General features: G+C 41.6%; 1 protein-coding gene across 1 annotated transcript in view; it reads left to right on the top strand.

The window, feature by feature from the left end:
• CACNA2D3 (calcium voltage-gated channel auxiliary subunit alpha2delta 3) overlaps window positions 1–21,477 on the top strand; it is a 913,092-nt gene extending 891,615 nt beyond the window's left edge. Inside the window, exons 36-38 of the mRNA XM_059716157.1 lie at window positions 14,544–14,659; window positions 15,786–15,865; window positions 21,061–21,477. Of these exons, the coding sequence (XP_059572140.1) occupies window positions 14,544–14,659; window positions 15,786–15,865; window positions 21,061–21,153 (289 nt within the window). The 3' untranslated portion in view covers window positions 21,154–21,477. The remainder of the gene's footprint in view (window positions 1–14,543; window positions 14,660–15,785; window positions 15,866–21,060) is intronic.
• Window positions 21,478–25,999: the final 4,522 nt, after the last annotated feature.

Below are 25,999 nucleotides of genomic sequence, written 5' to 3'. Positions count from 1 at the left end.
TTGTATTATGAGGCTCTAAATCTGTTGCTCTGTTTATTGTTTCCTGATTGTTGGAAGCTCTGGCTTTGACTATGCTATGTCTTATTGGTAAGTAGGTAATCCACACTTACATATTCCAGAAGTTAGAGGACAGAAAGCTAGAAGTTTAAATTGGTTGAATAAAAAAACAGCCATGCTTCTAAGAAAAAAGATGAATAGAACTGCAGATACTTAGAGGGGTAATGGAGAACATGCAGAAGGAAGCACAAGACGAGGACATTTCCATAAGGTTTTCCTTGCACATGTTTCTCCCCAGTTGTTTCTCTGATAGGGTTGAGTTTATCCTCATAGAACAGGCTTGCTTTATTTGTCTTTTGCATTTTTCTGTGGCTCCATATATAATTGTTTTTGGTCCCCGGCAACAGAGTCTACTGACTTCAATGTGATCTTTTTGTGTCAGGGAGAGACATAGGTCTCTTTAAACATTGCACTTCCATACTCATGGGTACCCATAGGAAGCCCTCCAAGAGGCTTGGAACAAGACTGCTGTGGAAGCTGGTGACCATAATTCTTTATTGGAAGGGTATGATTTGTATGCCCATGATCCATTCCAGTCACTTATCATGGTTAAAGAGGTCTGATATTCCTTGTAAAATGTAAGTACTTAGGTAATAATGTCACAATAAGCAGCAATAAACAATAACTACATTATAAAGATGATATTTTACACAGTACAGAGATGATTTTTAAATGATAAGCCTTTTAAACATTTCATGAAGGTTTTACAATGACCTGAACACAAGACAAGACTTTTCCCCCAAATCTGCATGGGGGAGAAGCTTCTTATCTTACATTCACATACAAGGAAATCTCATTAAATATGTTCTCTATTATTAAACTGCTGACAAAAGCAGCATGTGCTCAGCAATGGAAACCAACTAGGAAGTTGATTAAATGTAGCCAACACTGAGCACGACTATAAAACACAAACATACTGATGGGAACCTACCACAAGTATAGGTTAATGCAGTCCATCTGCATAAGATAAATGGTAATACCCATTGCATGCAATCCCCCTTGGTGCCAATTCTTTTTCAAGTCATGGTGAGCCACTACATTGCCACTACACTGCATACATTTGACTTCCTCTTGTGAAGTGATCCCCCTCTCTCTGCTCCTCACTTGAACCAAAACAAGTGACCCCTTTATCTCCTAGTTTTCTTCTTGGTACAGGTTGGTCAATCAGGTGACCTGGCCAGATAAATTCCTACAGGGAGGGGGAGCACTCTCTTCCTCTGGCAGACATTTTGAAAAAAAAGCCACAAGCAACGTGCCTCCAGATGGCTGCCTGAATGATTCTCTGTAAGGAAAGACTTGGAAATTAGCCAGGAGTTAGGATTTATGTCTAGGCCAGATGCATTTTTAAAGGATTATTATTTCCAAGACTATATAAGACTCTGATTGATAATGTTGGCTCAAAGTGTATTCTGACTTCCTTGTTCTCCGTGCCCACCCCCCTCAAATCAATAAAGGTTACAGCATGCCTTGCTATAGTACTATGGAGGACAGAAAGGCTAGTCTTTTTTGCTCCCAGCCAGCAGAGCTTGTCTGTTTATGTTCCCTCAGTCCACCTGAGGTTATCTTGGGATGCTTTGGGCTGAAAGAGGCACCAAGAAATATTATCTATGGGCAAAGCACCCCCAAGGTTTGCAGGGTCTATATGCCCCAAGCTACACAGAACTCTAACAGAGACCAGTGCCTGGGTGGTGGCAGCGTTATCCCAGGCTTGCAGGTGTTCTCCAAGAAACGGGACAGTCAGCTGTAGGCACCACACCCTGTGAGAGACTCCCAAAGTGAGGTTTTTGGGCCTGTTACAGTAAGCTGTATAGATCTGCATAGTAGCACCCCCTACTGTGCCACCACACCTCTTCACTCCAATACCTGAGCTGCATTTTTTGTTCCCATTTCCAATGATTCCTATTTCTTCACCAGACTTAAATGTCTAGCAAACATCACCAAATTGGCCCTAACTGGTTTATCCAGAATCCCTCTGTTGCCCTCTGCCCCCCTTTGGCTGATAAATATGATTAGTGTGCCCCCTGCCTTCTATGAGATGAAGCCAGACCAGGTTTCCCTGTGCCTTATCTGTATATACATTTTTGGAGCATCCCAGAACTTGTGACAGGAACACCTGGTTCCAGCTATGAGTTGGGGGGGTAGGGGACTAATGAGAAGATGGGTCCACCGCAGCTTGAAATGTCATTGACTGTGCTAGAGCCCAGCCCAGTGAAATATGTTGTAAAGGGGAGAAGGGAGAGGGGAAGAAGGTTGGGGGGGGGTAAAGGGCAAGGGGGCTACCTAAACCCCCAGATGTTTTTTCCTTGCTGTAGCAGTGGGAGGGGGACAAATTCAGGGCAAACATCTAATAATTAAATTCCATACCTGGAAAACTATAACAAATTTATATATTTTCTATATATAGAATCTAATCATTGAGGGGTTGACTTATATTCAGAGTTGTCTTATATTCAAGTAAATACAGTAATATATATTGCCAATTAATAATACACATATCAAAGACTGTTTGGATCAGGAAAATTGATTAAAACTAAAAAATGTTCAGTGAACTTTTAAGGTAATTCACTATTATGGATAGTCCTTAGAGTCATGAAGGAGTTTATTTCAGTTAATAATAAATCTTTACAGTGCAGTCTGATCGATTAAAAACAATGTAAAAGTGACATCCATCTGCACTTTTAACATTTCTGAGCTGTAAAAGATGTGAGGTATTTATTAACATACAGTGTCATTTAACTTAGGAAAATAAAATTATTCTTAAGAAACTTGACAGCTGTTCATGGCAAATCTTTATGAAAAATAACTGAAACTACAAGCTTGTCTAGATATTCAGGATACGATTTACAGTATTCCTAATAAGCTCAGATGCAACTTTCTGTATCATTGCTATCATAATGATTGTATGATATCATATTGTTCAAATATATATATAGAGAGATATATAATATTGAACAATATGATATCATACAATCATTATTGTATGCATGTATATATCACATGTACTATACATATGCATATTATTGTCTAGTTATCTAATTAGTGCTTAACGCATCCTTTCATGGTATATGCTATATCTGACACATGCTCCTCTACCACCACTCCTGCTGTGCCTTCCCCTTGCCAGAGCTGGAGCTGAGGGGGGGGTGGGGGGCTGGGAGGGTGAGGCACCCTCTCCACCTGCTGCATTCTAGTGGCCCCTCCCAATTAATTCAGGACCCAGCTTGTGCCCTGCTCATGCACCCATCCTCACATTACTGCTGTTCTGGGTGGCAGCTCTTAGTAAGTACTATTACTGTGCCTAACCACTTTTTGATAGGGCAGTGTGCCTATAGCAAATGGCTACCCCAGGATAATTCTAGACGCAATGGCTGCATCTAAATGACACGCTCACTGTGCAGTAGACTGAAACTACTGCTCAGTAATATTGCATGGCAGAAACCATGACATGATGCTACTGTGCAGTACTGGCTACTATGCTGTCAGTATCAGAAAAAAGCTTAGTTGGTGCTACTGCACAGTAACATGGGTTACTATGTAGACATTTAGTACGTGTTTATACAAGCACTAAATGACTGCGCAGTAATGACTGTGCAGTCAGCATCTTGTGTAGATGTGGCCACTGTGCCTATGCTGATGCAGTGAATTGGTATATTGCTTTTTCTTGGGATAATTCTATACCATCTTAAGTTATAATACAGCATATGCCCACTGTGTTTTACCAGTACAAAGTCTTGTGCTTCACCCATGCAAAGTTTGATTATACTGATATAAGTATGTTGCATTCCTTCTTTAGAATACATAGGTGAAACACTGGTTCAGGTCACGTACAGTTCAGTCAATTGTGCACTACAAAGTGTTGCTGGCATATTTATGATGTTTGGGGTGTGAAACAATTGACATAGCTATACCAGAAAATTTCCCCCTCTCTTCTATATTTTCACTTTATACCAGCAAAATGATGTTATTAGGCAAGTGATTGACTATACTTCCCAATAATTCCTTCAGCTGTATAAGCTGTGTCTCCACTGTATCTACTGGTATAATATGTGTAAAGTAGATTAGCTCTTGAGCTAGCCCTTCCAGGGCACATCTACACATGCCCCTGATTGTGCAGTTAGTAATTTACAGTCATTCAGTGACTACACTGTACCCACTGGTACTGCGCAGTCCCAGAAATGTTCAGGTCATTTTTGACCGTACTGTGCAGTAGCAACGAGCTACTGCACAGTATCAGTGGTATTATGCCTAGTGCCCAGTGACACTGTCACTGTAGCAATGAGCTACATCACCATAGCTTGTCACTACAGTGACATAGAGTTTTGTGTAGACACACTCCCAATGGAAGACCAGTATTCTCACTCTTTTCAGGTTGTGTGTAGTGCAAAGCAAGGTTTCTTCCTGTACTGTGGAAATGAGGGAATCATGTTTACTTATGATCAATTGGAGGAAATTGTCCTGCCGTCAGTTCAAAAGTGATACCTCCCATAATTTTGGAGAAACTTTCCCTATAGTGTATGATCATACAATATTTTGTGTATTATGGCACTGTCTAGACTACAAAGATAGGAGGTTTCATGTAGGAGCTACTGAAGAGAGGATTTATCACTTTCAAAGGCATGTTATCTGAAAGGTGCCTTAGGATTGACTGCAGTTGTTAAAGTAGGATCAAAACATGAATTAACATATTAGTTAATGCATTTTTAGCACTGTATTTTCTAGTTTAAATACAATTTGTGAGTTTTTTGTCTTGTTTCTTTTAAGTATCTGGCCAATCTCAGCAAATAGATGATGGATTCAATGGACTACTGATCTAATTTTGTATGGTAATTCGCAATCAAGAAATTTGTATTCAAACATGAACCTAGAGTTGCATACAAAAAGTGCAGGAAGGTTGGCTGAAGTTTCACGTTCATAATATCAGGCATATTTTACAGGGAGTTTGGTTTCATGGCAGACAATTTTACATAGCTCTAAGTACTACCCAATAAGTTAAACTCAGTGGGCACGTCGACACGTGCCCCTATGGTGTTGTTGTTACTGCTCTGTCATTTAGTACTTCCAAAAGAACTGACAGCACAGTAATAGCCCATACTGCACGTGCCAGTGGCATGTGATTATTTTAGCTGCTATGTTGCCATAGCAACGCACTATACCAAGGGAGCACGTTGCTACGGCGATGTAGCTGCAGTGTCACGGTTTGTGCCTCTTGACACTACGTTGATGTAGTATCATGTGTAGATGTGCCCAGTCAACTGTTAGCTCTCAATTAATTAAAGCTTGGTTGTAACCCCATAAAGAGAAAAGATTGAAGTCCAGAGTAACTGGCAAGATCATCATGGCACAAGTACCTTGTCCATCTTTAAGCTCTGTTTTATTCAAATGTTTTGGATGTCCCATAACATTTTCAGTGAGCAGGTTGTACTGTATTATTATTTGAACAACATTGGCCTAGCAGAAGGGCATTCCATTATAGTTAGTTATTAGCGGGATTAATAGAAGCTTCATTTAGATTTCCTTATTGAAACAAATTAACATCACTGCGGCAGTTCACACCCAGTTATCAATTCCTCTGTGTTCTCCGGAAATATGTAATGTGACACATTCTTTTAAACTCCTGTAGTATGATCTAAAGGGTGAATGCACATAACTGAGCAGAAGTCATTGGGGCTCTGAACAGTAATAAGAATTTGCCTTGCCTGGGTCAGATAGCAGGACTGAAGTCCAAGAAGTTATCTATCTTTCCATATCAGACAACCACAGGGTTTTTTTTCATACAGTTTGAAAGTGCAGGCACTCCAAAATGTTGTTATTGGCATATATATTACTTATAAATTGTAATAAAAATATTCCATTCTCTATTTCATCTTTTATTTAAGAAGGCTAAATAGTTTAATTTATTACTGTAATTTGAATTTAATTCATTCATTTAAAAATGGATAAGTGAGAGAAATGTGACTTGGAAACATAGTCGGCAGCCTGGAAAACACATGATGGGAGTTGGAAACCAGAACAACGGATATCTGCAGTTCAGTTGAATGGGCAAAGCTTGTTCCAGACCATTAGGGTTGGATCTGTGCAACCGACAGTTATGTGAGTAACAGATATTTGAGTGTAGAGTGCACAACATTTTCCATTTACTGTACCCTAATGTACACATGTGGGTTTTTTATTTTACTTTTAAAAATAGGAAAGATCAAAATCTGACAAACACGAAAACCAAATCCCAAAGTAACAACTGAACACCGGGGGCCAGAATTTTCAGGCTTGCTTTCTCAAAGTTAGCAATCAACATCTATATCCAGATTTTCAGAGGTGCTGAATAATGAGAGCGCCCAGAGAATTCCATGGGAGCTCCAGGTGCTCAGCAACTTCAGTAATCGGTCTGCTTTTTCAGGTTTGAACTTTAGTTGCTCACTCCAGGTAAGAAGTCTGAAAAGTTTTGTTTTTTTTTCAGCAAGGATTAAATTCTTTCCCATTTTTTCTTCATGTTATTTTTTCTGGAACATTGTTGTTATTAATCATCCCAGCAGTACCTGTGGCAAGGAAAACTGTGGGAACCAATAGATCATTTTTGGCTGATATAGTTGCTGGGGAGGTATTCAGTGTCACAGCCGAGTGATATCTATAACTATAGTCTGGATCTAGAAATATGTCCAGCCATTGTAGCACTAAGCAATGGTATCAAACAGTCCCCACAGTGGTTATAGACAAAATGAAAAACAGACAACCTGGAAATTAATTTTTTTGTTAAATCCAATGGTCAGTGTCCATCATCATGATAATAAATATGGATCTGTACAGCATTTAAATCATGGGATTAAAACCCTACCTAAGCCATACATTCATTATGACCACATAATGTTTTGTATAGCATCTGTCATCATTAGTACAGAATAGCATAATGGAAACCTCCCTTTAAAGAGATTTAAAAAGTAAAAGTTGCTTGTAAAATATTATGCGCACTGACACTATATATGTGTGTGTGTGTGTGTACATAATATTTTACAAGCAACTTTTACTTTTTAAATCTCTTTAAAGGTAGGTTTCCATTATACTGTTCTGTACTTAGATGCTATACAAAATATTGAAGTAAAAGCACACAAGTAAAAGTTGCTTGTAAAATATTATATACACGCTGTATGTATTGTGTGTGCATATTTTACAAGCAACATATATATAAAATAGTGTGTGTGTGTGTGTGTATATAGCGTGTGTAGACAGACAGACATCCAAACTTACTGCTCATAGGTAAAGTGGAGTTTATCTATCTATCTATCTATCTATCTATCTATCTATCTATCTATCTATCTATCTATCTATCTATCTATCAGAATGTTGTTAAAATTAATCTAATTGTTTTCAGAATTGATGAGCTACTTAGACACAAGTTTTCCCCAAAAAACCACAAGTCTGTAGATTTTCCAGTCCATGGAGTGGAAGGAGGGTGTTGTCTCTAGATGGACTCAAGTTCTGTCATTCTGCTTCCTCAAATACCTATATTCGTCGTTCAAATTGGGTTGCTTGGATGCTTTATGACCTCTGCCTCAAAACAAGGAAGGGAAAAACAGCGAGTGGAAGGGATAGAAGCTCTGTATTTTTGTTTTTTCTCCTTAGAGATGTCTTTGAAAATCAGGTTTTGTGTAGTGCTGTTTGGGGTTGTAACTCTGTTCCTGTATAGTTCATGGGTTTCATTGGCAGAGAGAAGGCACTACTGCTGTCCACCCTAATGACTGCATAGAACTTGGGGATTTCTGTGAATCTGATTTTATCTTCTCTTCATGCAGGCGTCTGGGCTGCTATGAGTCCCAAACAAAGTAGGCTACACTGTCCATCCAGTTGCCTTAAACCCCAAGATTTGTTTGGGGAGTCTGGACTCCTCTCTGGTTGCTTTATGAATGATGGAGAGACTTAGATTTAGTGCACATATTGTTGATATGCAAACTGAAATAGGTTATCTTGCCTGCATGGAAATCCAAGGAAAAAACTGTTAATAATAATGTTGATTTCCTTTAGCAGAAGAGGTTTTAGTTAAGCCATAGAGAGAAGATTCAGTTAGCTTTGCTGGATCAAGCATATTTTTTTCTTGGATATTTGATTCTTAATTAGCTCAACAGTTTCTTTTGTGGTCCAATGATTTTGGGAAAGGAAATCTGAAAGCCAGCAGCAATCCAGTCACTATCATAAAGCCCACACTGATCCTGGACTACATTTTTGGTCCCCTGTGGCCTGAGTAAGTTTATAGCAAAAGACGGAAAATCCTCAAAAAATTGCAACCCATATTAGAAAAAGACCCTATTCTTAAAAAGATCTTCCCAGAGCCACCCATCCTAGCCTTCAGACAAGCACCAAACCTCACCAACCTCATCACCAGAAGCAAACTTCCTCAAGCCCAGAACACACCAAAAGGATCCAGACCGTGCCATGACAAGAAATGCAAAACCTGCCAACACATCTCCACTACCCCCACTATTACTACACCCCACAACAGAGCCATCAGCATTCCTGCATCTTACAGCTGCACCTCCAGAAATGTAATATACCTCATCCAATGCACCAAATGCCCTGATGGAAGATATGTAGGAGAGACCAGACAACAACTGTGCACCAGAATGAACGCACACCGGAAATCCATCAAAGACAGAAACACCCAATTACCAGTGGGGGCACATTTCTCACAGGAGGGCCACGCTCTCTCCAATCTCTCAGTCCTGATCCTCAAGGGAAACTTACACAACACTTCCCAGAGACGAGCCTATGAGCTCCATTTCATCAACCTCCTGGATACTAGAGATCAGGGACTAAACATAGACATTGGATTTTTGATACATTACAATCTGCCTGGCAACTGACTCCCCAGCCCAGCCCCTGGCTTCTTTACTTTTCATTCCATCCAGGAAGAGCACACACCAACTGCTGAAGCTTCCTTAGCCTGACGGAGGGTTTTTGAACCCGAAAGCTTGCTTAATAACTATTCTCCAACCATTTGGGTTGGTCTAATAAAAGATATCAAATTCACCCAAGGAACCTTGTCTAGCAAAAGAATGACACAGGGGAAATAGCAAGAGAAACAAGGCATCATCTGACTGGCACTCTGGATTTTGCATATTCCAATGAAATTGATCCTTAATTTTCCCATCAAATTTTATAGGGGGCTCATGTCTAGAATAGCCAGGACAGCAAAAGGCCATATTCTACCTTGCTACATCTGTGCACATTTTTGTCAATGAGTATTGCAGGACATGAAGCTCTTTGGGACCGGATGGGAGGCTTACTTTAAATTCTGTAAAGCTGCGTGTGGTCATTTATGGAGCTGTAGTTCAAAGTAACCACCATCTCTGCCACTTTCAAATTTTCTTCCAGAATGAGTAAATGAGTAATGAATACGTTTAGAAAGTGTGTCTGCAGAATGGAAATTTGAAGCCAGCAGCATTTCAGTCACAGTCAGAAACAGCAATCCATTGATTGAAAATAATTATTTGTTAGTTGTATACAAAAATATTAAAACTTTTCCATGGGTGAGTGAAAGTGAAAATTTCAGATTTAAACTTTAAAATAGAATTTGAAAGTTTTGCAATTGGATCCATGTAAAACCAATCTTATTGTTTAGATGTCTGGCACTGTTCCACAGCACAGGCAGGTTGCTTCTGGATGCTGGATGCTCAGGCTGCTGTCTTGTATGCTGTCCTAAAGGGCTAGAAGCAACTAGTTGAGGGAAGGGGTGAGTAGGAATCCTCAATCACATTGAGGAATCCTCAACCTCCTCTGTACATTTTCCACCAACCATACTGAAATCTCAAAGAACAAAATAGCACATTACTTACTGCAAGGGTGCCATACTAATTTGCCAGCTTAAGCAGCAGTCTAGAAAATATACTTGCAAAAGCAAAGCTAGATTTTTGAAGTACACACTTTTTAAATCTCATTCCACACTCCAAAATGGGCTCATTTTCATGGAAAAGTTTACTAAAATACATGCATTTTGTGAGCAAAAACTCTTTCCAAGCAAAACATGGGCCTATTTTTCAATGAGTTCTTTTGCATTGAACTCATACCGTTGATGCCAAAATGGCCTAAAAAACAAGGGATGTGAATGGGAAAACATTGGTGCTTAATTATGTGAACCAAAATACAGTAATTACTTTAGTGTACTACTTTGGCCTTTCTTGAGCACCCTTTACCCCACTTTCTAAGGGTCCTTTCATTTTTTCCTTCCATGCCTTCCCTGTGAAAGCAGACTGAGGAGGTGTTTCCTGTTCAAGGTTGTTTTGATCCTCAGGATTTGCACTGAAAATAAACCAAACCAGTTCCACAGTGGTTGAAAGATGGGTAGAAATGATTAATAAAGTTCTCATTGACTCAATGTGGCTTCAATAGAACAAGGATCACAGCACTTTATTACATTTTATGTATGGAGAAGTATGCAGGACTCTCCGGGTGCTATCATTATCAAACGATGATTTTGATACTGTTGTAAAGCAAAAGGCTCCAATCAAAAGATTTACATTACTGAACTTAAAAAGAGCCTTACCCTTTAAACATGAAACATTTCCATAAATATTAAGCAAAGGCTATTAAACATAGACTTTCTTTTGATTGTTAAACCAGTAATAAAATTCAATAAAAGCCCTTAATCTATCACTGATACTTGGCTCTAATATTGTTGGTGACACAAATGACAGCGTAACCCAGCAGGTGGTTCAGAAGCAGTCATTGTGATCTCAACTTTAGAGGCTCACAAAGGAAAGCCAAGACCATTTTCATTACTTTGTCAGCAACTTTCTTTTATTTCTCCATCCAGCCATTGAAGCTCCTCCTGGTTGGAGTTTTTTCTCCCTCACAACTAGAGCTTGGCATATACTGCCAAACATTTTGGCTGAATAGTTCAGTTGGAAATGACTTTGCTCTATCTTTGTGTGCTCTTTGTCTTCTTTTTTCATAATTGTTCAACTTGTTGAGATTCAGCCACTTAAAATGCATTCCAGAGTGGCATGTGCATATATCCATGGCAACTGAATTTTAGACTCAGACATAAGTATAGTTTACCCATTGGAGGGTAAAATGTTAGCACGTAATTTATCTGGCCCGGCACAGATAACCAGTGCACCTTGAATTGTGAACCACCCACTAGAAGTTTGCTTGTGATAAAGTCTGTATTTTTTTTTTAAATCATCCAATCTCCATGACAGAATTTTAAATAATTTCAGTTGACAAAATCTCTGATCTGCTTGTTTGATTAGTAGAAAAGAGGGCTAAATTGGTCAAATGACGTATTCTTTCCAAATTATTTGCTCAACCCACTTTCTTAGTTAATGATGACATCCTAATCCTTTCCCTATGACCCCACAAATCAGTAATTGATGAAGACATACACTTGGCATTATAATTTCCCTTGGAGGATAATGAAAAGTAAATTTTTAGAAGTGTGTGAATGAAAAACAAATGTGATAAGCGGGATACTTTAAAATGTATCCCAGTAAATCCTAAATTGTTATCTTTATTTTTTAAAAGTCTATGTTAAATTAATTTGCTGCATGTGGTAGATGAAACAGAATAGAATTTCTCAGAGGTGAAAAAGGCTTTACAAGCTGCAAAAGCATGATTAAAACACTAGCTGTTTTCCTTAAATTCAAAGAAAGGTTGAGTTTAAGAACATATTTCCATTCAGAATCATGTTAACACATGTGCTAAGTCCTACTGAAGTATATAATTAGGTACTTTACTGAACCAAAACCATATTGAAGTAGCAAAGCTTTATTTGAGGTGCCCTTAGAATGGTGTAAATAAGTGAGCTGTTTCATCTTGCAAAGTGCTTGTCACTCAGCATTTCCTGTTGAACTGGTAGTTGGATTGTGAATAGCAGTGTTTAATCTTTGAATGTGTTTAGCTTCTTTGCAAGACAGGTACTTCATAGTGTTAGATACTTAAGACATATAAACCTACATCCTATTTACACTACAGATAATATCTGTAGATTGATCATATAACAAATATGACAAACCTAGAAAGGTTTTTATGATTAAACTAATACTGTGCTTTGTATGCTTCATGTACCTGTAGTTTCTTTAAGCTAAGGTGTGTACATGACGGCATCAAATCGCCAACAAAAATGCTCTCTTAGGCATGAAATGCTCCTAACTCTCTTTGCAGCTTTTGATTTTTGTAGAGAAGCAACCTGTGTAGATGTCTACTCATTGTCATGGCTTCCAGATGTAAACTTTCTGCCTTAAAACACTTCCTTCTTCATCCTAGCTGGGTGAGGGTACAGGAAAAGCTCACAAATCAATGTTTTATAACGAAGCAATATCCTATGCTGTATAGTCATTACAAGGCCCCAGAGGACTGGGTGCATGAAATAATTAAATGGCAAGTATGTCCATGTTTTATGAAATATTAACATTAAGCCCAACAAGAGAGACTACAAGACACATGCTTTCTCATAGATTTGAGTGTCTCTGAAAGACCCTCTAAATGGGGCCAATCCACAAAAGACATCTGAGGTCAGGCAGGCCTCAACTTGAACTGATGAGTGCTCACTCAAAAAAAACTAAATAGAGCAAACAATTCCAGCAAACAGTAATTGTGTCAATGGTTTTGAATACTTCCTTTTGGATTTTTTTTCTTAGCTTGTTTTGTAGAGACAAACAGAATCATGTAACTTTCAGAAGAACTAGAACAGGGTTACTTCAGTTCCTGAGATGGATAATCTAAAATTACATTTTTCCTCTCCTTTGAGATTTAGTTTATTTATCACTTTTAAAAGATATTCATACATATACTATTTTGCTGATATTTTCTGTTAAAGAATGTTATTCCTTTCCTTTTATTGGCCCCATTTCTCCCACACACAAATCCACAAAGCCACAGATGCTCCATTACAATGATGTCAGCCTTGCTACATGCTCCAGCTGCTTATAGGTGCATTTATAAAGTTCAGCCTTGTACATTATGCCATAAATGTATAGTCCATGTATAAACATAACGCTAACATATTGCAGATCTCTCAAAGTGTAACTTTAATGGAGGTTCAGTGAGTTTTAAAAATATTGAAAAATGTTTAATCTTTCCGTTGGCAATATTTTTATAGCAGGTTTTCCAATTATTTTTTTTCTCAAGCCAGGTTCAGAATTTATTTTCCCCCATATTTCATCCTCTGTGATTTTTGGAAAACCCAGGAGTTTTCTTTGTAAGACAATATGTATTTTAAATGGGGATGTCTGAATGAAAATATGTTTCTGTCCACATCAATTCATGCACAAGCCCTGATCTAACTTCATACACATTCACCAGCTCACCATGCGGAAAAACCTCAGTCTTGAAGGTGCCAGTTTTCAAAAATGTTACATGTGGCAAGACGATGTTATGTTGATCTGACAGGTAAATAAGAAAAAATAAGTAAATCACCAGCTTTGAGCTAGAAAGATCCTACTTTACATCCTGGGCTGAATTGTGTCCATTAGGGCTGGCTTTGAATAGGGCTGTTATGATGCAGCCCAGTCCCTTTTGCCTCAGACTGCCTTGTATTGTTCTGTTCATGCTGTTCTTTATGCTGCAGCCTTTGGCTTCTTGTCTTCACCCTCCCTGGGGTCCATTGTGGGTCTAATCTAACCCCCATTGAAATCATTAAGGACTTTTTGGCTTTAGTGGAAGTTGAATTATGCCCAGAAAGAACATTTCTAGCACTCCCCTGAGTTCAGTGCTATTTACCACTGGCAATACATGCCTCCTGACTCATAAAACTTTGACTCATAATCTTGGTTCCATTGGCTTGGCAGTATAATGACTCTTAGCGGGGCAAGATGTCAGCTAACTGGGTTCCTCTTCTTGAGTTCACATTGCTTAATGCAAGTTCAGTGGTGAATAAAACCACCCATAATTTGACTTACGCATGCAAAGTTGGGAACTGTATGTTGTCACAACTGGGCTAGAGAATGCCCGTGGTTCTTGGTTAGCAGAGCTTTAAGGCAGATCAGGATCCTTGAAGTGAGAGTATGTTTAATATTAATAGCAAGTATATAACTGGATATTTTATTTGGAATTTATAAAATAAATTTATGAGCTATTTTGAAATTCTCTTGGCTCCCAAAACCATTAGAATTGATTGTAAGTATCAGTAGAAATCCAGTAGCTTTCCTCACTGACAAACGTCTTTTTGTACAACCCTGTTCTTGACTGACATAGAACATCTTCTATGTCACATCTTCTGTCAAGGTGTGTGTAGGCATCTTCTATGTCACTGTTCTTTCCACAGTCACTTGACTTCAAGAAAGGCACCTCCAGGTTTATGAAATGAGAAGAGTCTTGTACAGGATCATCTGTACATGACCATACACATCTCATTTACATTTATGAATCAGTGCACTCTTGTGTACTGTGTTCTTTGCTTTCACTGGTGTTCACATGTTGAAAAAGCCTTAACAGAACTCTTTGCTAAGAAACTTTTTGCAATAGAAAATGTCACTATTAATCACTAACTCTTAAATTTACAGGTCCTTTGTTATCCAGCAAATTCCAAGCAGCAACCTCTTCATGGTGGTAGTAGATAACGAATGCAAATGTGACTCTGTCTCACCAATTACAATGGAACCCATAGAAATAAGGTATATCCTTTATTTAGAAAATTGTAAATGAGATGCTTAAATTTCAGATATAGAAAAATTGCTCTGTGTGTGCGTGTAAAATTTACCATTTCTGTCTAAAAGGAAAGGAATCAGAGGTGTAACTTGAAATGATAACACCATGCGTGATGGGGTAGGGGCTTAATGTCTCACATGGGGGATGTTGCTATTTTAGCAATGGCGTGGGCTACTGCTGCATCAGCACAGGTTCCCTGAACATGTGCTTGTGTTGTGGTGGTGCCAGCGGCAGCAGAATGCACTCCCTGTGGGCTGCCATTCTAGTACCTGCTCTGAATCAGCCCCTGGAGCTAGTGTCCTGCTCAACCCCACCCTTTTTTCACCCCACCCCCAAGTTATGCTACTTAAGTATGGGATCCTTAGCTAGTATAAAGTGTCTGGCTGTGATGAGGATCACTCTTTTGTCTCATTTTCAATGTATCTTAGCTTTTAGGTGTCTAAGTCCATTGAACATCACTGGGAAGTCATTGCTGTTTTAAGTCCCATCTTTATGTTTATACATCTTTGTAAATCACGCCCAAAGTGCCAAGATCAGTTCTGAAAGTGGGTTTCTAAGTCACTTGGACACTTTTGAAAATGTTGTGCATCTTGACAAAGATAATTTGTAGACACTGAATACCTCTTCCACAGGAATTTCAGAAATAATCTCATTCTTTGTTTTTTAGGGCTGGCTTGGTTCAGTAAAAACATTGTAGAACATTGTATTCTGAATATCTGAAAAAGATCAGTCTGTAACAAAGTAAATGTACAACTTAATTTATAGTCTCAACCCTGTTTTTCTATTTCCAGACTGAGATTTGTTTCTTCTCATTAACTGAGATTTGCAAAATGGAATCTGTAGTGTATTTTTATTGCAGTTACAGATTGCTGAAAAGGCAAAATAGTAATGTAAATGCAGATTACATGGTCTAAATGACACAGCATTTGGGGGAAAAGTTTTAGAGTTGTGCCCTGCTTCTTCTGTTGACCAGATGGGTTTCAGAGGAGAGGGACAAGAAAGGAACCAATGGGTATACTATATCTTCATTCCAAACCCAAGTTTTGAATATTTAAATCCCATGTTTATAAGATCTCTCCTTAACTGCTGCAAACATAATGAATCTCTCAAATGTGAACGTTTAAAATCTCAGAAGATTAGAAGGCGCCCAGAATCTTGCCATGGATTTCATCCTGAAGTAAGTTTTGATTCTGTGTTTTTTCCTCTATGGTAACTATTTTTTTCCCATTGAGTAGATGTTTACAGAGCAATCTTCTAGAATGAAAAGCTGATAGATGTGTTGGATACTCTGAACAGCAATAAGGAGAAGTGATTTTTTGACTGAAAGTAATGTGAACACTTTCTAGCATCCTTGTACTAAATATAACGATTAACAGCTGCTTGCATATGATACAGGGAACATGTCAGAGATACAGAGATACAGGTATGATATAAGAACAGGGTGGAGAACTGTGAACTTCTGAGGTCTCCTCACTTTCATCCTAGTCACAGGATTGCTTATTGGAGCTGATTGTGAATTTTTTGATGAAATGTTGTGGTAGAAAATTCCCATTTGCCAACATTGACACTTTTGGCAGAAATGAACATTTTGGCACAAAGTTCAGGAAGTTTTCTCAGATCCAATATGGAATTCCTGGTCAAAACCAGAAAGGGGGAAACAAACCCACCACAGCACAGGCAATGGATGAGTGGCTGAGATATTCACCTGGAATATGGAAAACCAAAGCTAAGTACAGACGCTCGAAAAGCCCAATTTGAAATCGATCAAACTAATGCAGGTTTCCATAAGCAGCGTAAGTTAGTTCAGGAACAAACAGAACATACATCCGCCCTTTGGGTGGGAAGGGGCATACAGGCTGCCTGCACTGGCTGAAGCCAGCAGGATTGGGGCACTCCTGCATGCTTCCCAGTGGGGTCCCCAGGCTGCCAGAGACTGCCAATCACAGCCAAGCACAGTTGAGTGTTTGGGCCACCCCTGATAGTCTTCTGAGCACAGACAAGCATGCCTCCCCTCCTCCCCTGTCATCATCAGCCACAGGCATGTCAACTGCAGGCAGCCTGTTCATGCCCTGCAGCCTGGCTGTGCTCCCTGGTGTTGCACCCACTCACAGGTGCATGGAAGTTCCTGAGTGGGCTTCCACACACACACCTAGGGACTCCCATGCCCCTGTTAGCAGGCACATCCCTAGGGAGCCCAACCAGGCTTCAGGACATGGCCAAGCATGCTTACCACTGCCACACCATCATCAGCCACTATGCTGACTCAGCTCTGGGAGAACCCAGGTGTGGGACTGGCTGGGTGCTTGGCCAGAGCAGCCAAGCACAGGGTGAGTAGTATTGTCCCTTCCTGCAAGGAGGGCTAACAGAAGATGACAAAGGTGCCTGGGATGCCAACAGACACAGGCCACTTGTATGGCTAAGGGCATGGAGGGTAGACCTATGAAGAGAGACTCTGGGAACTGGGCCTGTTCAGTCTGAGTAAGAGAAGGCTGAGAGTTGACTTAATAGCCACCTGCAAGTGTGTCAGGGGTGAGTATCAAGAACTAAGGGAGCAACTCTTCAGGAAGGCACTGCAAGGGAGCATGAGGACCAATGGGTAAAATTCAGATGAGGCATAAGAAAAAATGTTTTTTTCTGTAAGGGTCCCCAGAATCTGGAACACCTTCCAGCAAAGGTGGTGCAGTCACCCTCCTTTGAGAGGTGTTCAAGAAGAGGCAGGACAGGAACCTCATCAAGATCATCTGAGCCCAATAACTTCCTACCCACGGCAGAGGACCAGACTTGATCTTTCAGGTCCCTTCCAGTTCTATAATTCTATGATTCTAACATGAATCAATAGGGGATCTGGCACAGAAGTTCAATTCTCCAGTCTATCCTAAATCAATTCAGTTTGAGTGTATATCAATCCAGATCCATCTTAGATCAGGTTCCACCATTATTAAACCAGTTTATGTTCACTGAACTTCTGTACTGTTACAGGCATAGACCAGTTTCCAAGCACTTACACTGGTAAAAGTGTACTGTTTGTACCTGGCCCAGATCAGGTTCTGGTCTGAACCAGGTGGTGCAGACTTCAAAATGGATTTCACATAGGTTAAGAAAGTCTCTTAGTTAAGGTTCTGGGTTGGGTCTTTCTTTCGCCCCATTCACAGCAATGAAAGAAATAGGAAAAGAGCTTTCTAGAAGTAAACCTAGCTCCTTGGGTGTCATGCAGGGAATGACTTGGCACCTATAGTGATGAATAATTTAAGTATATCCATTAGGGCTGTGTGAAGCTTTGGTCTCTGATTCAGTTTGGTGAAGATTCAGTCCAATTTGGTGGCCGAATCTCCAAATCCTAATCAAATCAGAGGACCTTTGAATCTCTCCAGATAGAATTGGAACCCTCTGAATCAATTCAGAGAGATTTGAAAAGATTCATTGATTCGGACATAGACGCAACTTTAAAAGTTTTTTCTACATACCTCTAGGTACCAGGCAGCACATGAATGCTGCAATGCTGGGGCCCATGGAGTGTCCCACAGAAGCACGGGAGGCTCCCCAGTGCGCTCAGCAGCAGACCCGAAAGTTCACAAGAAGCACTTCTGGTCCACTTCCAGATCCACTGGGGAGTGCACAGGGGGACCCCCCCCCCGTTGCCTCCCCCGGTTCAGTGACTGGTGCCTCCTGGGTCTGGGGGGCCCATGGCCAATCCCCAAGCCAGGGGGGTGCGGGGGAGTGAGGGGGCCAGCGCGCTCCCTGGCAGACCGGGAAGTGGACCAGAAGTACTTTTGGTCCACTTCCAGATTTGCCGCCGAGCACATGGAGGACTGCCCCCCGCCCCCCACACTCCTGTGGAATGCTCCATGCACCCCAGCATTCATGTACTGCACCTGGTACCTCAAGGTATGTAGAAAAACCATTTAAAGCTGTGTCTATGGCCAAATCACTGATTCTCCGAATCAACATTGAATCTTCAGATTCAGAAAAATTGAATCAGGAACAGTGATCCAAATCAAGGAATCAAATCACTGTCCCTGATTTGGGCTGAATCCGAATTTAATAGGGCCCATTTCACATACCCCTAATATCCATTATCTTCCTATAGTAATTTTAGCTGCTTATATACGTGCTCAGGGGTGGGGGATGTTTTAATTAGAACAGCTGCTGGAGAGCTGCTGTAATTAAAATGCTGCAGCCAGCATTCACTCTAAGCTGCACAGCATGCATGGCCATGCAGACGTTTCTGACAGCGCAGCCTGAGCTCACCTGTGTGACTGTGCATGCCACACAGCTTAGAGGGAATGCTGGCTGCAGCATCATGTGTATTAAGCCCCGCACACTTAAAAATGGCTTCAGGCCAATTTAGCTAAAGCTCATTCTATGAGCTTTAATTATAGTGCCCCCACAGCCATTTTGAAACATAGCAGGGTGGTGAGGGCTTATTACATGTTATGCTGAAGCGATGCTAGAGCTATCTAATTAGAACGTGGAGCAGACTCGAATTGTGTCTGCTCCAACACATTAGAAGTAGAACGTGTCAGAGCACATCTCTAGGCACCCTATGTTTATGAGATGATTTACTTAATGATTTGATTTACAATTTTAAAACACTTAATATGGACTAGGTCTCCATGTTGTACAGTATATATACTTTGGGCCACATTCTGTTCCACCTGTTAGGTAGGGCTGTGCGAAGCTTCAGGTGGTGATTCGATTCGGAGGAGATTCGGCCCGATTCAGTGGCTGAATCTCCGAATCCAAATTGAATCAGGGGACTAATTTAAAGACCCAAATTGATTCAAAGCTCTCTGAATCTTCAGAAAAGATTCAGAGAGGTTTGATGATTCAGGCAGTCCCTGGTGGCTGCACCAGGGAGCTGCAGCTGACTCCAAGCTGGTAAGTACTAGGGGCAGAGAAGGGGGGTCTGGGGGAGGGGGAGAGGACCATGGGGGGACCTCTGCCAGCCCCCCTGACTGCCCTGCTCCCCCAGCACCCCTCTGACCCCCGCCCCAGCACTCACCAGGTGCTGCTGGGTGGGGGGCAATCCCTGCTGCCCCCCACTGCCCCATGCTGCATGGGGAGCTCTGCCACAAGCCCCCTGGCCCCCCCAATCCCCCAGCCCCCACACGGGTGCCCCACCCAGGCCAGCTCCAACCCTGTAAGAAAAAAAAAAACAAAAAAAGCCCTGGGACTCACCGCTCCTGGTGCGGCCTTGGGGCTTTAGGGGCTCATGCAGAACCGCCCATATGGTGCGGGGCAGTGGGGGGCAGCAAGGATTGCCCCCTGCCAGCAGGAATGGTGAGTCTGGGTTTTCTTTCATTTTTTTTTCTTAAAGGGCCAGAGCTGGCACCCATGGGGGCACTGGGGAAGTGAGGGGGTTAGTGGGGGGCAGCAGGGATCTCCCCCCATGTGGCAGCATCCACTGAGTCGGGGCTTTTTTTCCTCCAAGTGCCAGGAGCTGGGGTGGGTGGGGCAGCCATTGCCAGTGTGGGAGAGCGGGTGGGGGATGGGTCTGGCCTGGCTGATTTGGAGATTTGGCTGAATTGAACTGGGACAGTGATTCAAATAACTGAAGCGAATCACTGACCCCCGAATCGGCTGAAGCTGAATCTGAAGCTAATACTAGCAGGCCTACTGTTAGGCACATAAGTAGACTAAGTCACCTAACTGTGATTCTGTTCCATCTGGTTGAAATCCCTGAAAAACTGTTAATACACAAATAGGGAGATGCTTTTCTCCCTTGCTGCTTTTTTATGACTTTAGCTTTAGAGTCAGATGATGGTATGTTACAGAAGTAAGTCAATGTCAAGGTCAGTTTATGCACTTGAATAAGGTGAAATAGATTCTCACTTGTATACTGTCTACTGAGACACCCAATAGGTGGAATAGAATGTGGACCTTTATAAGCTTTCATCTTTGCTAGGTTATAAGGATTCTAGAATGATGGATTTTTTTATTAATACTGTGCTAGGCTACTTTACAAAAGAGTTGGGAAGTTTAGAGTCTGGGAATGTGGTTCAGGGTGGTTTTATGCTGAGACGCGTCATATCAGCTATTTGCATACTATCTCCCAAATCAGAAGCAGCATAGCCTTGTTAGTCTAAGGTTGTGGGCTGGCCAATAAGCAAGTAAAGCAGATTGACTGTTTCCCATTCAGCGCTAGAACATGTCTCAGCACACTGCTGCTTTGCACTCCATGCTTTAAGTTTATTAGCTTACAAATTGATTCTAATGTAGCTTACAAACAATCTTTATTTTTCTGCCTTTAGGCCACACAGGTTTTTTTTCTTGTGTTAGCTATCCCCTGTATACATGCTTTGATAAACATCCATGGATCATGATGAATTTTGTTAATGTTTTGTCTTAATTCTGTTCTGTTCTTTTTTTAAGGAGAATGCAAGAGAATGTGGTGGTGTTCTAGGCCTTAGTGCTAAACCTACCCTTGTTCTTCTTCCTCTGCTTTTGACGATTTTCTCAAGGTGACATTGACTGATATGTTCACTTGGCATGCTAAATACATGGATAAACTGTGAACTGAGAAATGGTGCAACATAGAGGACATGAAGTATAGTCAGAACATCAGCATTTCATGATTTTAAACTGTTGGTGATACAAAATCTTAAAGATATGTGGGAAAAGGTTTCTCTTTTTACTTTGCAAATCATGCAAATGTGAAATTGCCATATGATAGTCATGATTCATCAAAACAGGACTTAATAGATAGGCAGAGATGACCATTACTTTCTGCTTTGTTCCATTGAAACAATTTAAAACTGTACTTTTTCAATAAAGTATATTAAAATCACAGTTTCATAGTGTTCTTCTTTAATGTAGCAATTAGATATTTTCCCCCAAATAAAACAGGGAAATAATAAATCAAGTTAAGGGTAATTTCACATTATATTAGCCTATTACTTAGATAATGGAAAGAGGATAGAGGGGATAATGGATACTTATTTTTTTTGTAATAAAGGCTGCATTACTCTTAATTAGGGTTACCATATGGCTGGGTTTTCCCGGACATGTCCTCTTTTTTGGACACCTGTGCTGCGTCTGGGCAGGTTTTTTAAAATAAGAGGAAATGTCCAGGTTTTCTGGTGTCCACATCTGGCTGCTCCAGGCAGCAGGCAAGCTGACTGGCTGTCAGGGGTCATGTGCTCCCCACACGGACTCCAGCAAGAGAGAGAGGGAGCGGGCGCGTGCACAATGCGGGAGCTGCTTGGCCTGGGCAGCAGGGCTGGGGGAGGCAGGGGGCTATGGGTCAGGAGTGAGGGGCACTGGCAGGGCTGGCAGGGGCTTTGGGGAGTGAGGGGCACCACAAGGGGTGGGGGGAGGGCAGGAGCTGCGGGTTGGGAGCAAGGGGCACCACCGTGGCTGGGGGACAGAGCAGGGGGCTGTGGGTCTGGAGTGAGGAGCACCTCCAGGGCTGGGGGTGCCAGGGGGTGAGTTTTGGGAGTGAGGGACACCAGCAAGGGGTGGGGAGTAAGGTACTGCTGTTTGAGAGTGAGGGGTACTGGCAGGACTGGGGTCAGTGGGTCCAGAGTGAAGGGCAGCAGCAGGGCTGGGGGTGGGATGTGGCTTGTCAGTGAGGGGCAACAGAATGGGCAGGGACAAGGCAACGGCCTGTCACTGCCCCTGTCCACCATCATATTCCTCCCTGCCCCCGCCCTCCCCCCCGCCGACAGGTATCCTCTATTTTGGACCTGGAAATATGGTAACCCTATCTTAATAAGTTGATAGAATGGCGGCATGTGTTTAACATTGAGCATGGTAAGCCAGGCACAGGTAATTTACTTTGGTTTAGAAACATCTGAAGCCCCAGGTATGGGTGGAGGATGTTGCTGGTAGTGGGAACACTTATGGTTCTGGACACTTGGATTTGGAATTAGTTTTGGCTAATTCGGCCTCGGATACAAATTCAATTTAAAAAAAAAGGGAGAGGATGGTGCTTTTCTGATGTATGTAAAGAAATTCAGTCATGTTCAGGGAGTGAGAAAAAGTCCATTGAAATATCCATATTAACTTTGGATGAGGTCCTTTAGAAATAGGTATCATATACAGCAGAATTCATATATACACAAAGACAATCATAATAAAAAAGATAATAATGATGACAATAGCAATGATATCTTAGCACTTTACACATATTAACTGAAGTAGCTAGTGAAGTTAAATTCTTTATGGGGAAATCAATAACCAAAAATATTGTAATTTGTTCACAGTGAGGCACAGGAGCAATGGATGTTATCTGCATGGCACAATGCAGTGCCCAGTCGCACCTAGCTCAAATACATCTGCTTAACTCTTGGCATGCCCAAAGAGTCAGGATTAAAACTCAAGATTCCTTAGTCCTAGCTTCATGTTCATTCCTCTGTCAGGACCTCAGTTGCTCAAACCAAGAAATTTGATTGAGAGGGAAAAAAATTTTCCACATTTTAATTTTTTTGGCAGGCTTGTTAGAAAAATGCTGTAACTACTTCAGTTGAGTCCCTACTCAATTGCTAGATTCTACAGTAAATGCTGCCTAATAAGGTTATGTGGGACATTTACTCTGTGTTGTAGGCAAAGTCCTTTATACTTTGGATAAAACTAGAATTTAACATCAGCCTGGCTGATAAGAACAGAGATACAAAGTTAGCTAGAAAAGGACTAGGTCACAAAGGATATGACCCAGATAAAGACATAGAAAAAGCAAAGCTTTTACCTGGTGGTAAGTTTATTTACTATTAATGTATTAAGGGGTTCAGATATTCTACTACTATGCCCTAGCTCAACCACTGGACCACCCTCATGACTACCCTCACTATTTGGCTCCAGTTCTTTCTGTGACAGACATACTTTCTCTGTTGTTGGTAATTCATATTAGTGGCTCTCAATGCTATTTTAACTGGAGGAATGGCCTTCCAAGTGATTCTGAGTAGATCTGTCTTCTATCATCCTGGCCACATGCCCAGTCCTCACTAAAGTTATTGTGCTATATTTGCATCTTTATAGATCTTACAAAGTCTCCTTATTTAATCTTTTCCAAATATGATTTTCCCTTAATGGTCCCCAAATTAATCTTAATACTTTGTTCTCCAATATATTTGGCTGTCTTTCTCCCCTCCTAGTATACGTCCCGGTCTCACATTCATACAAGGGTCTTTTTGAAACTAATGATAGAAGGGCTACCTGTGCTCTCTCTCTGACACAGTAGAAAACTACACAGCAGTGGGGAACATTGATGGTGTCCTTGTCAAACACACCTATTATTTATGACTGTGTAGAGAAGTGCTGTGGTCCAGTAAATGATGAACTCAAAATGGTTTTATTTAGAAATTGCCGTTAGATTCCAAAACACCCTCATATAAAACAATAGGCTTGTTTTATTGGTCTTGTACTTCTGAGGCACGATCTTTCTCAGACGAGTTAATATGTAAATTTATGTGTGTAAAAGCCACATGCAGCACAGGCAGCATTCCTGTAAATGGGAAAGAGAAGAAGAATCTAAGTAATGATTTTGAAAATACTTAAATCTGTGCTGGCTACATCATAAGTGACTATTGCTGCTATGAAGAAAAAATTTTAAATAACAAAGTCAATGAGCAAATTGATTTCCTGCTTAACTGGAATAACTGCTTAACGTAGCAATAATAATAAATTGGTCAATATGGAAAGCCGCAGACATGTAGTAAGAAAGGAACAATAAAGTAATAGGAAAGATTAAACCATAGCAGGCTTAATGAATCTGGTTCAGAAAAATGACACATTTCATTTTCTGTCCCTAATGAGGCAGTCAAAATTATAAAGATCTAATTTATTAATGTGCACAAATCATTTACAGTGTAGAGCAACAGAATGCAGAGAAAAGAACTCTTGTGCAGAAAGTCCTATTTCATCACAACTGTCCATTTGTTTGACCATGAAGACATTTTTAATATGTTGAGTAAATTCCATTAGAACATGTTCGTTTTCTTCCTAGCTTTTATCAGGCTTAGCTATCCAATGGTTTGGCAGAAATTACCAATATATCCTGTCTTCAGACTTCTGGATTCCTATTTATGAGATTCCTCTTATTTGGTTGAACTATAAATTCATAAGACTGTCTCTATAGGTCCTTATCCCAAGTTGTAAGAATAAGTCATAGCTGCATAAAGTAGCTCTGGGACAGCTTGGTGAGGTGCTTGGAGATCTACAACTTCATAGGACTCTCGGGGCCAAAAATCCTGAGTAGGTATGCAGACAAGTTAAGAAGAGTTGCACTGGAGTTCAGTGATCTGCAGCAGGTTAGAGAGGATTAAACTCCATCTTCTCACAAATCCTTGCTTACTGCCCTCCAAAAACCCTGGTAGTATCAGCTGTGAATGAACCTTCATCATTGCTGTACAATCTTGAGGAAAATAGTGGCAGTGTCAGTCACAGTGACCCATTGCCATCAGAGGGATTAACACTAAGGGCGCATCCACAAGAGCTTGCACGTGCCTCTTGCAGAGTCTCAAACCCCTTTGAGATGCTGCAAGATGCACATGCAGGAACAAAAAATGTCCCCTGCACTGCATATTTTCAGTGCGGGCTCAAAATAAAACCTGGGCAAAAAAAAGAGGGGCAGGGCACAGTCCCAGACCATGCCCTGAGGCAACCAGAGGCTTGGGTCCTCCACAGAGCTGCTTTGGTAGCCAGCCAGAGCATCTCTATGGCTGGCTCTTGCCCTGGTGCTGAAGCATGCTGCCTGGCCATGCAGGGCAACAAGTGAGCAGGCTGCAGAGACCTGGGCTCCATGCCAGGTAAGTAGGGTTTGTGGGGGGCTGGAGGAGGTGAAGAGGAAACCATGGGGGGGCCTGCCCGGCCCCAGTCCCCGCTAGCTTCCCCAGCTCCTCCCATCACTCCCCTAGTCCCCAGCTTATTCCCCCAGCTCCCCCATCATTTCCCCAACCCCCGGCTCATTCCCCCACCCCCCACTCATTCCCCCTGCTCCCCCAATCATTCCCCCAGCTCCTGGCTCATTTCCCCAGCCCCCCACCCCCCCACATAGACACATAGCCTTCACTCACCAGCAGTGGCAGCAGTGATTGTGGGGCTCAGAGCCTCATGGCAGAGCCCCCCCCCCTCACATGGTGCAGGGGAGTGGGGCTCAGCCCTAGTCACCTGGCACCCACGCTGTCACTGCCACATCACATGGGTGCGGCACAGCTGAGCAGGGGGCCACGTGGTGCCATGCACTGTCGGGCAACTCAGGGCCACTGGGGCTGAGCAATGCCAGCTGGACATGGTGCTGTGCGGCACCATGACAGAGCTGCTCCAGGTGACAGCTGGAGCAGCTCTGAGCTGCCAGACAGTGCATGGTGCTGTG

The sequence above is a fragment of the Alligator mississippiensis genome, chromosome 12 (assembly GCF_030867095.1).
Source record: "Alligator mississippiensis isolate rAllMis1 chromosome 12, rAllMis1, whole genome shotgun sequence".
Lineage (NCBI taxonomy): Eukaryota > Metazoa > Chordata > Crocodylia > Alligatoridae > Alligator > Alligator mississippiensis.
Note: the sequence above shows the minus strand (reverse complement) of the source record. Positions and strands in the feature narration are given on the sequence as shown.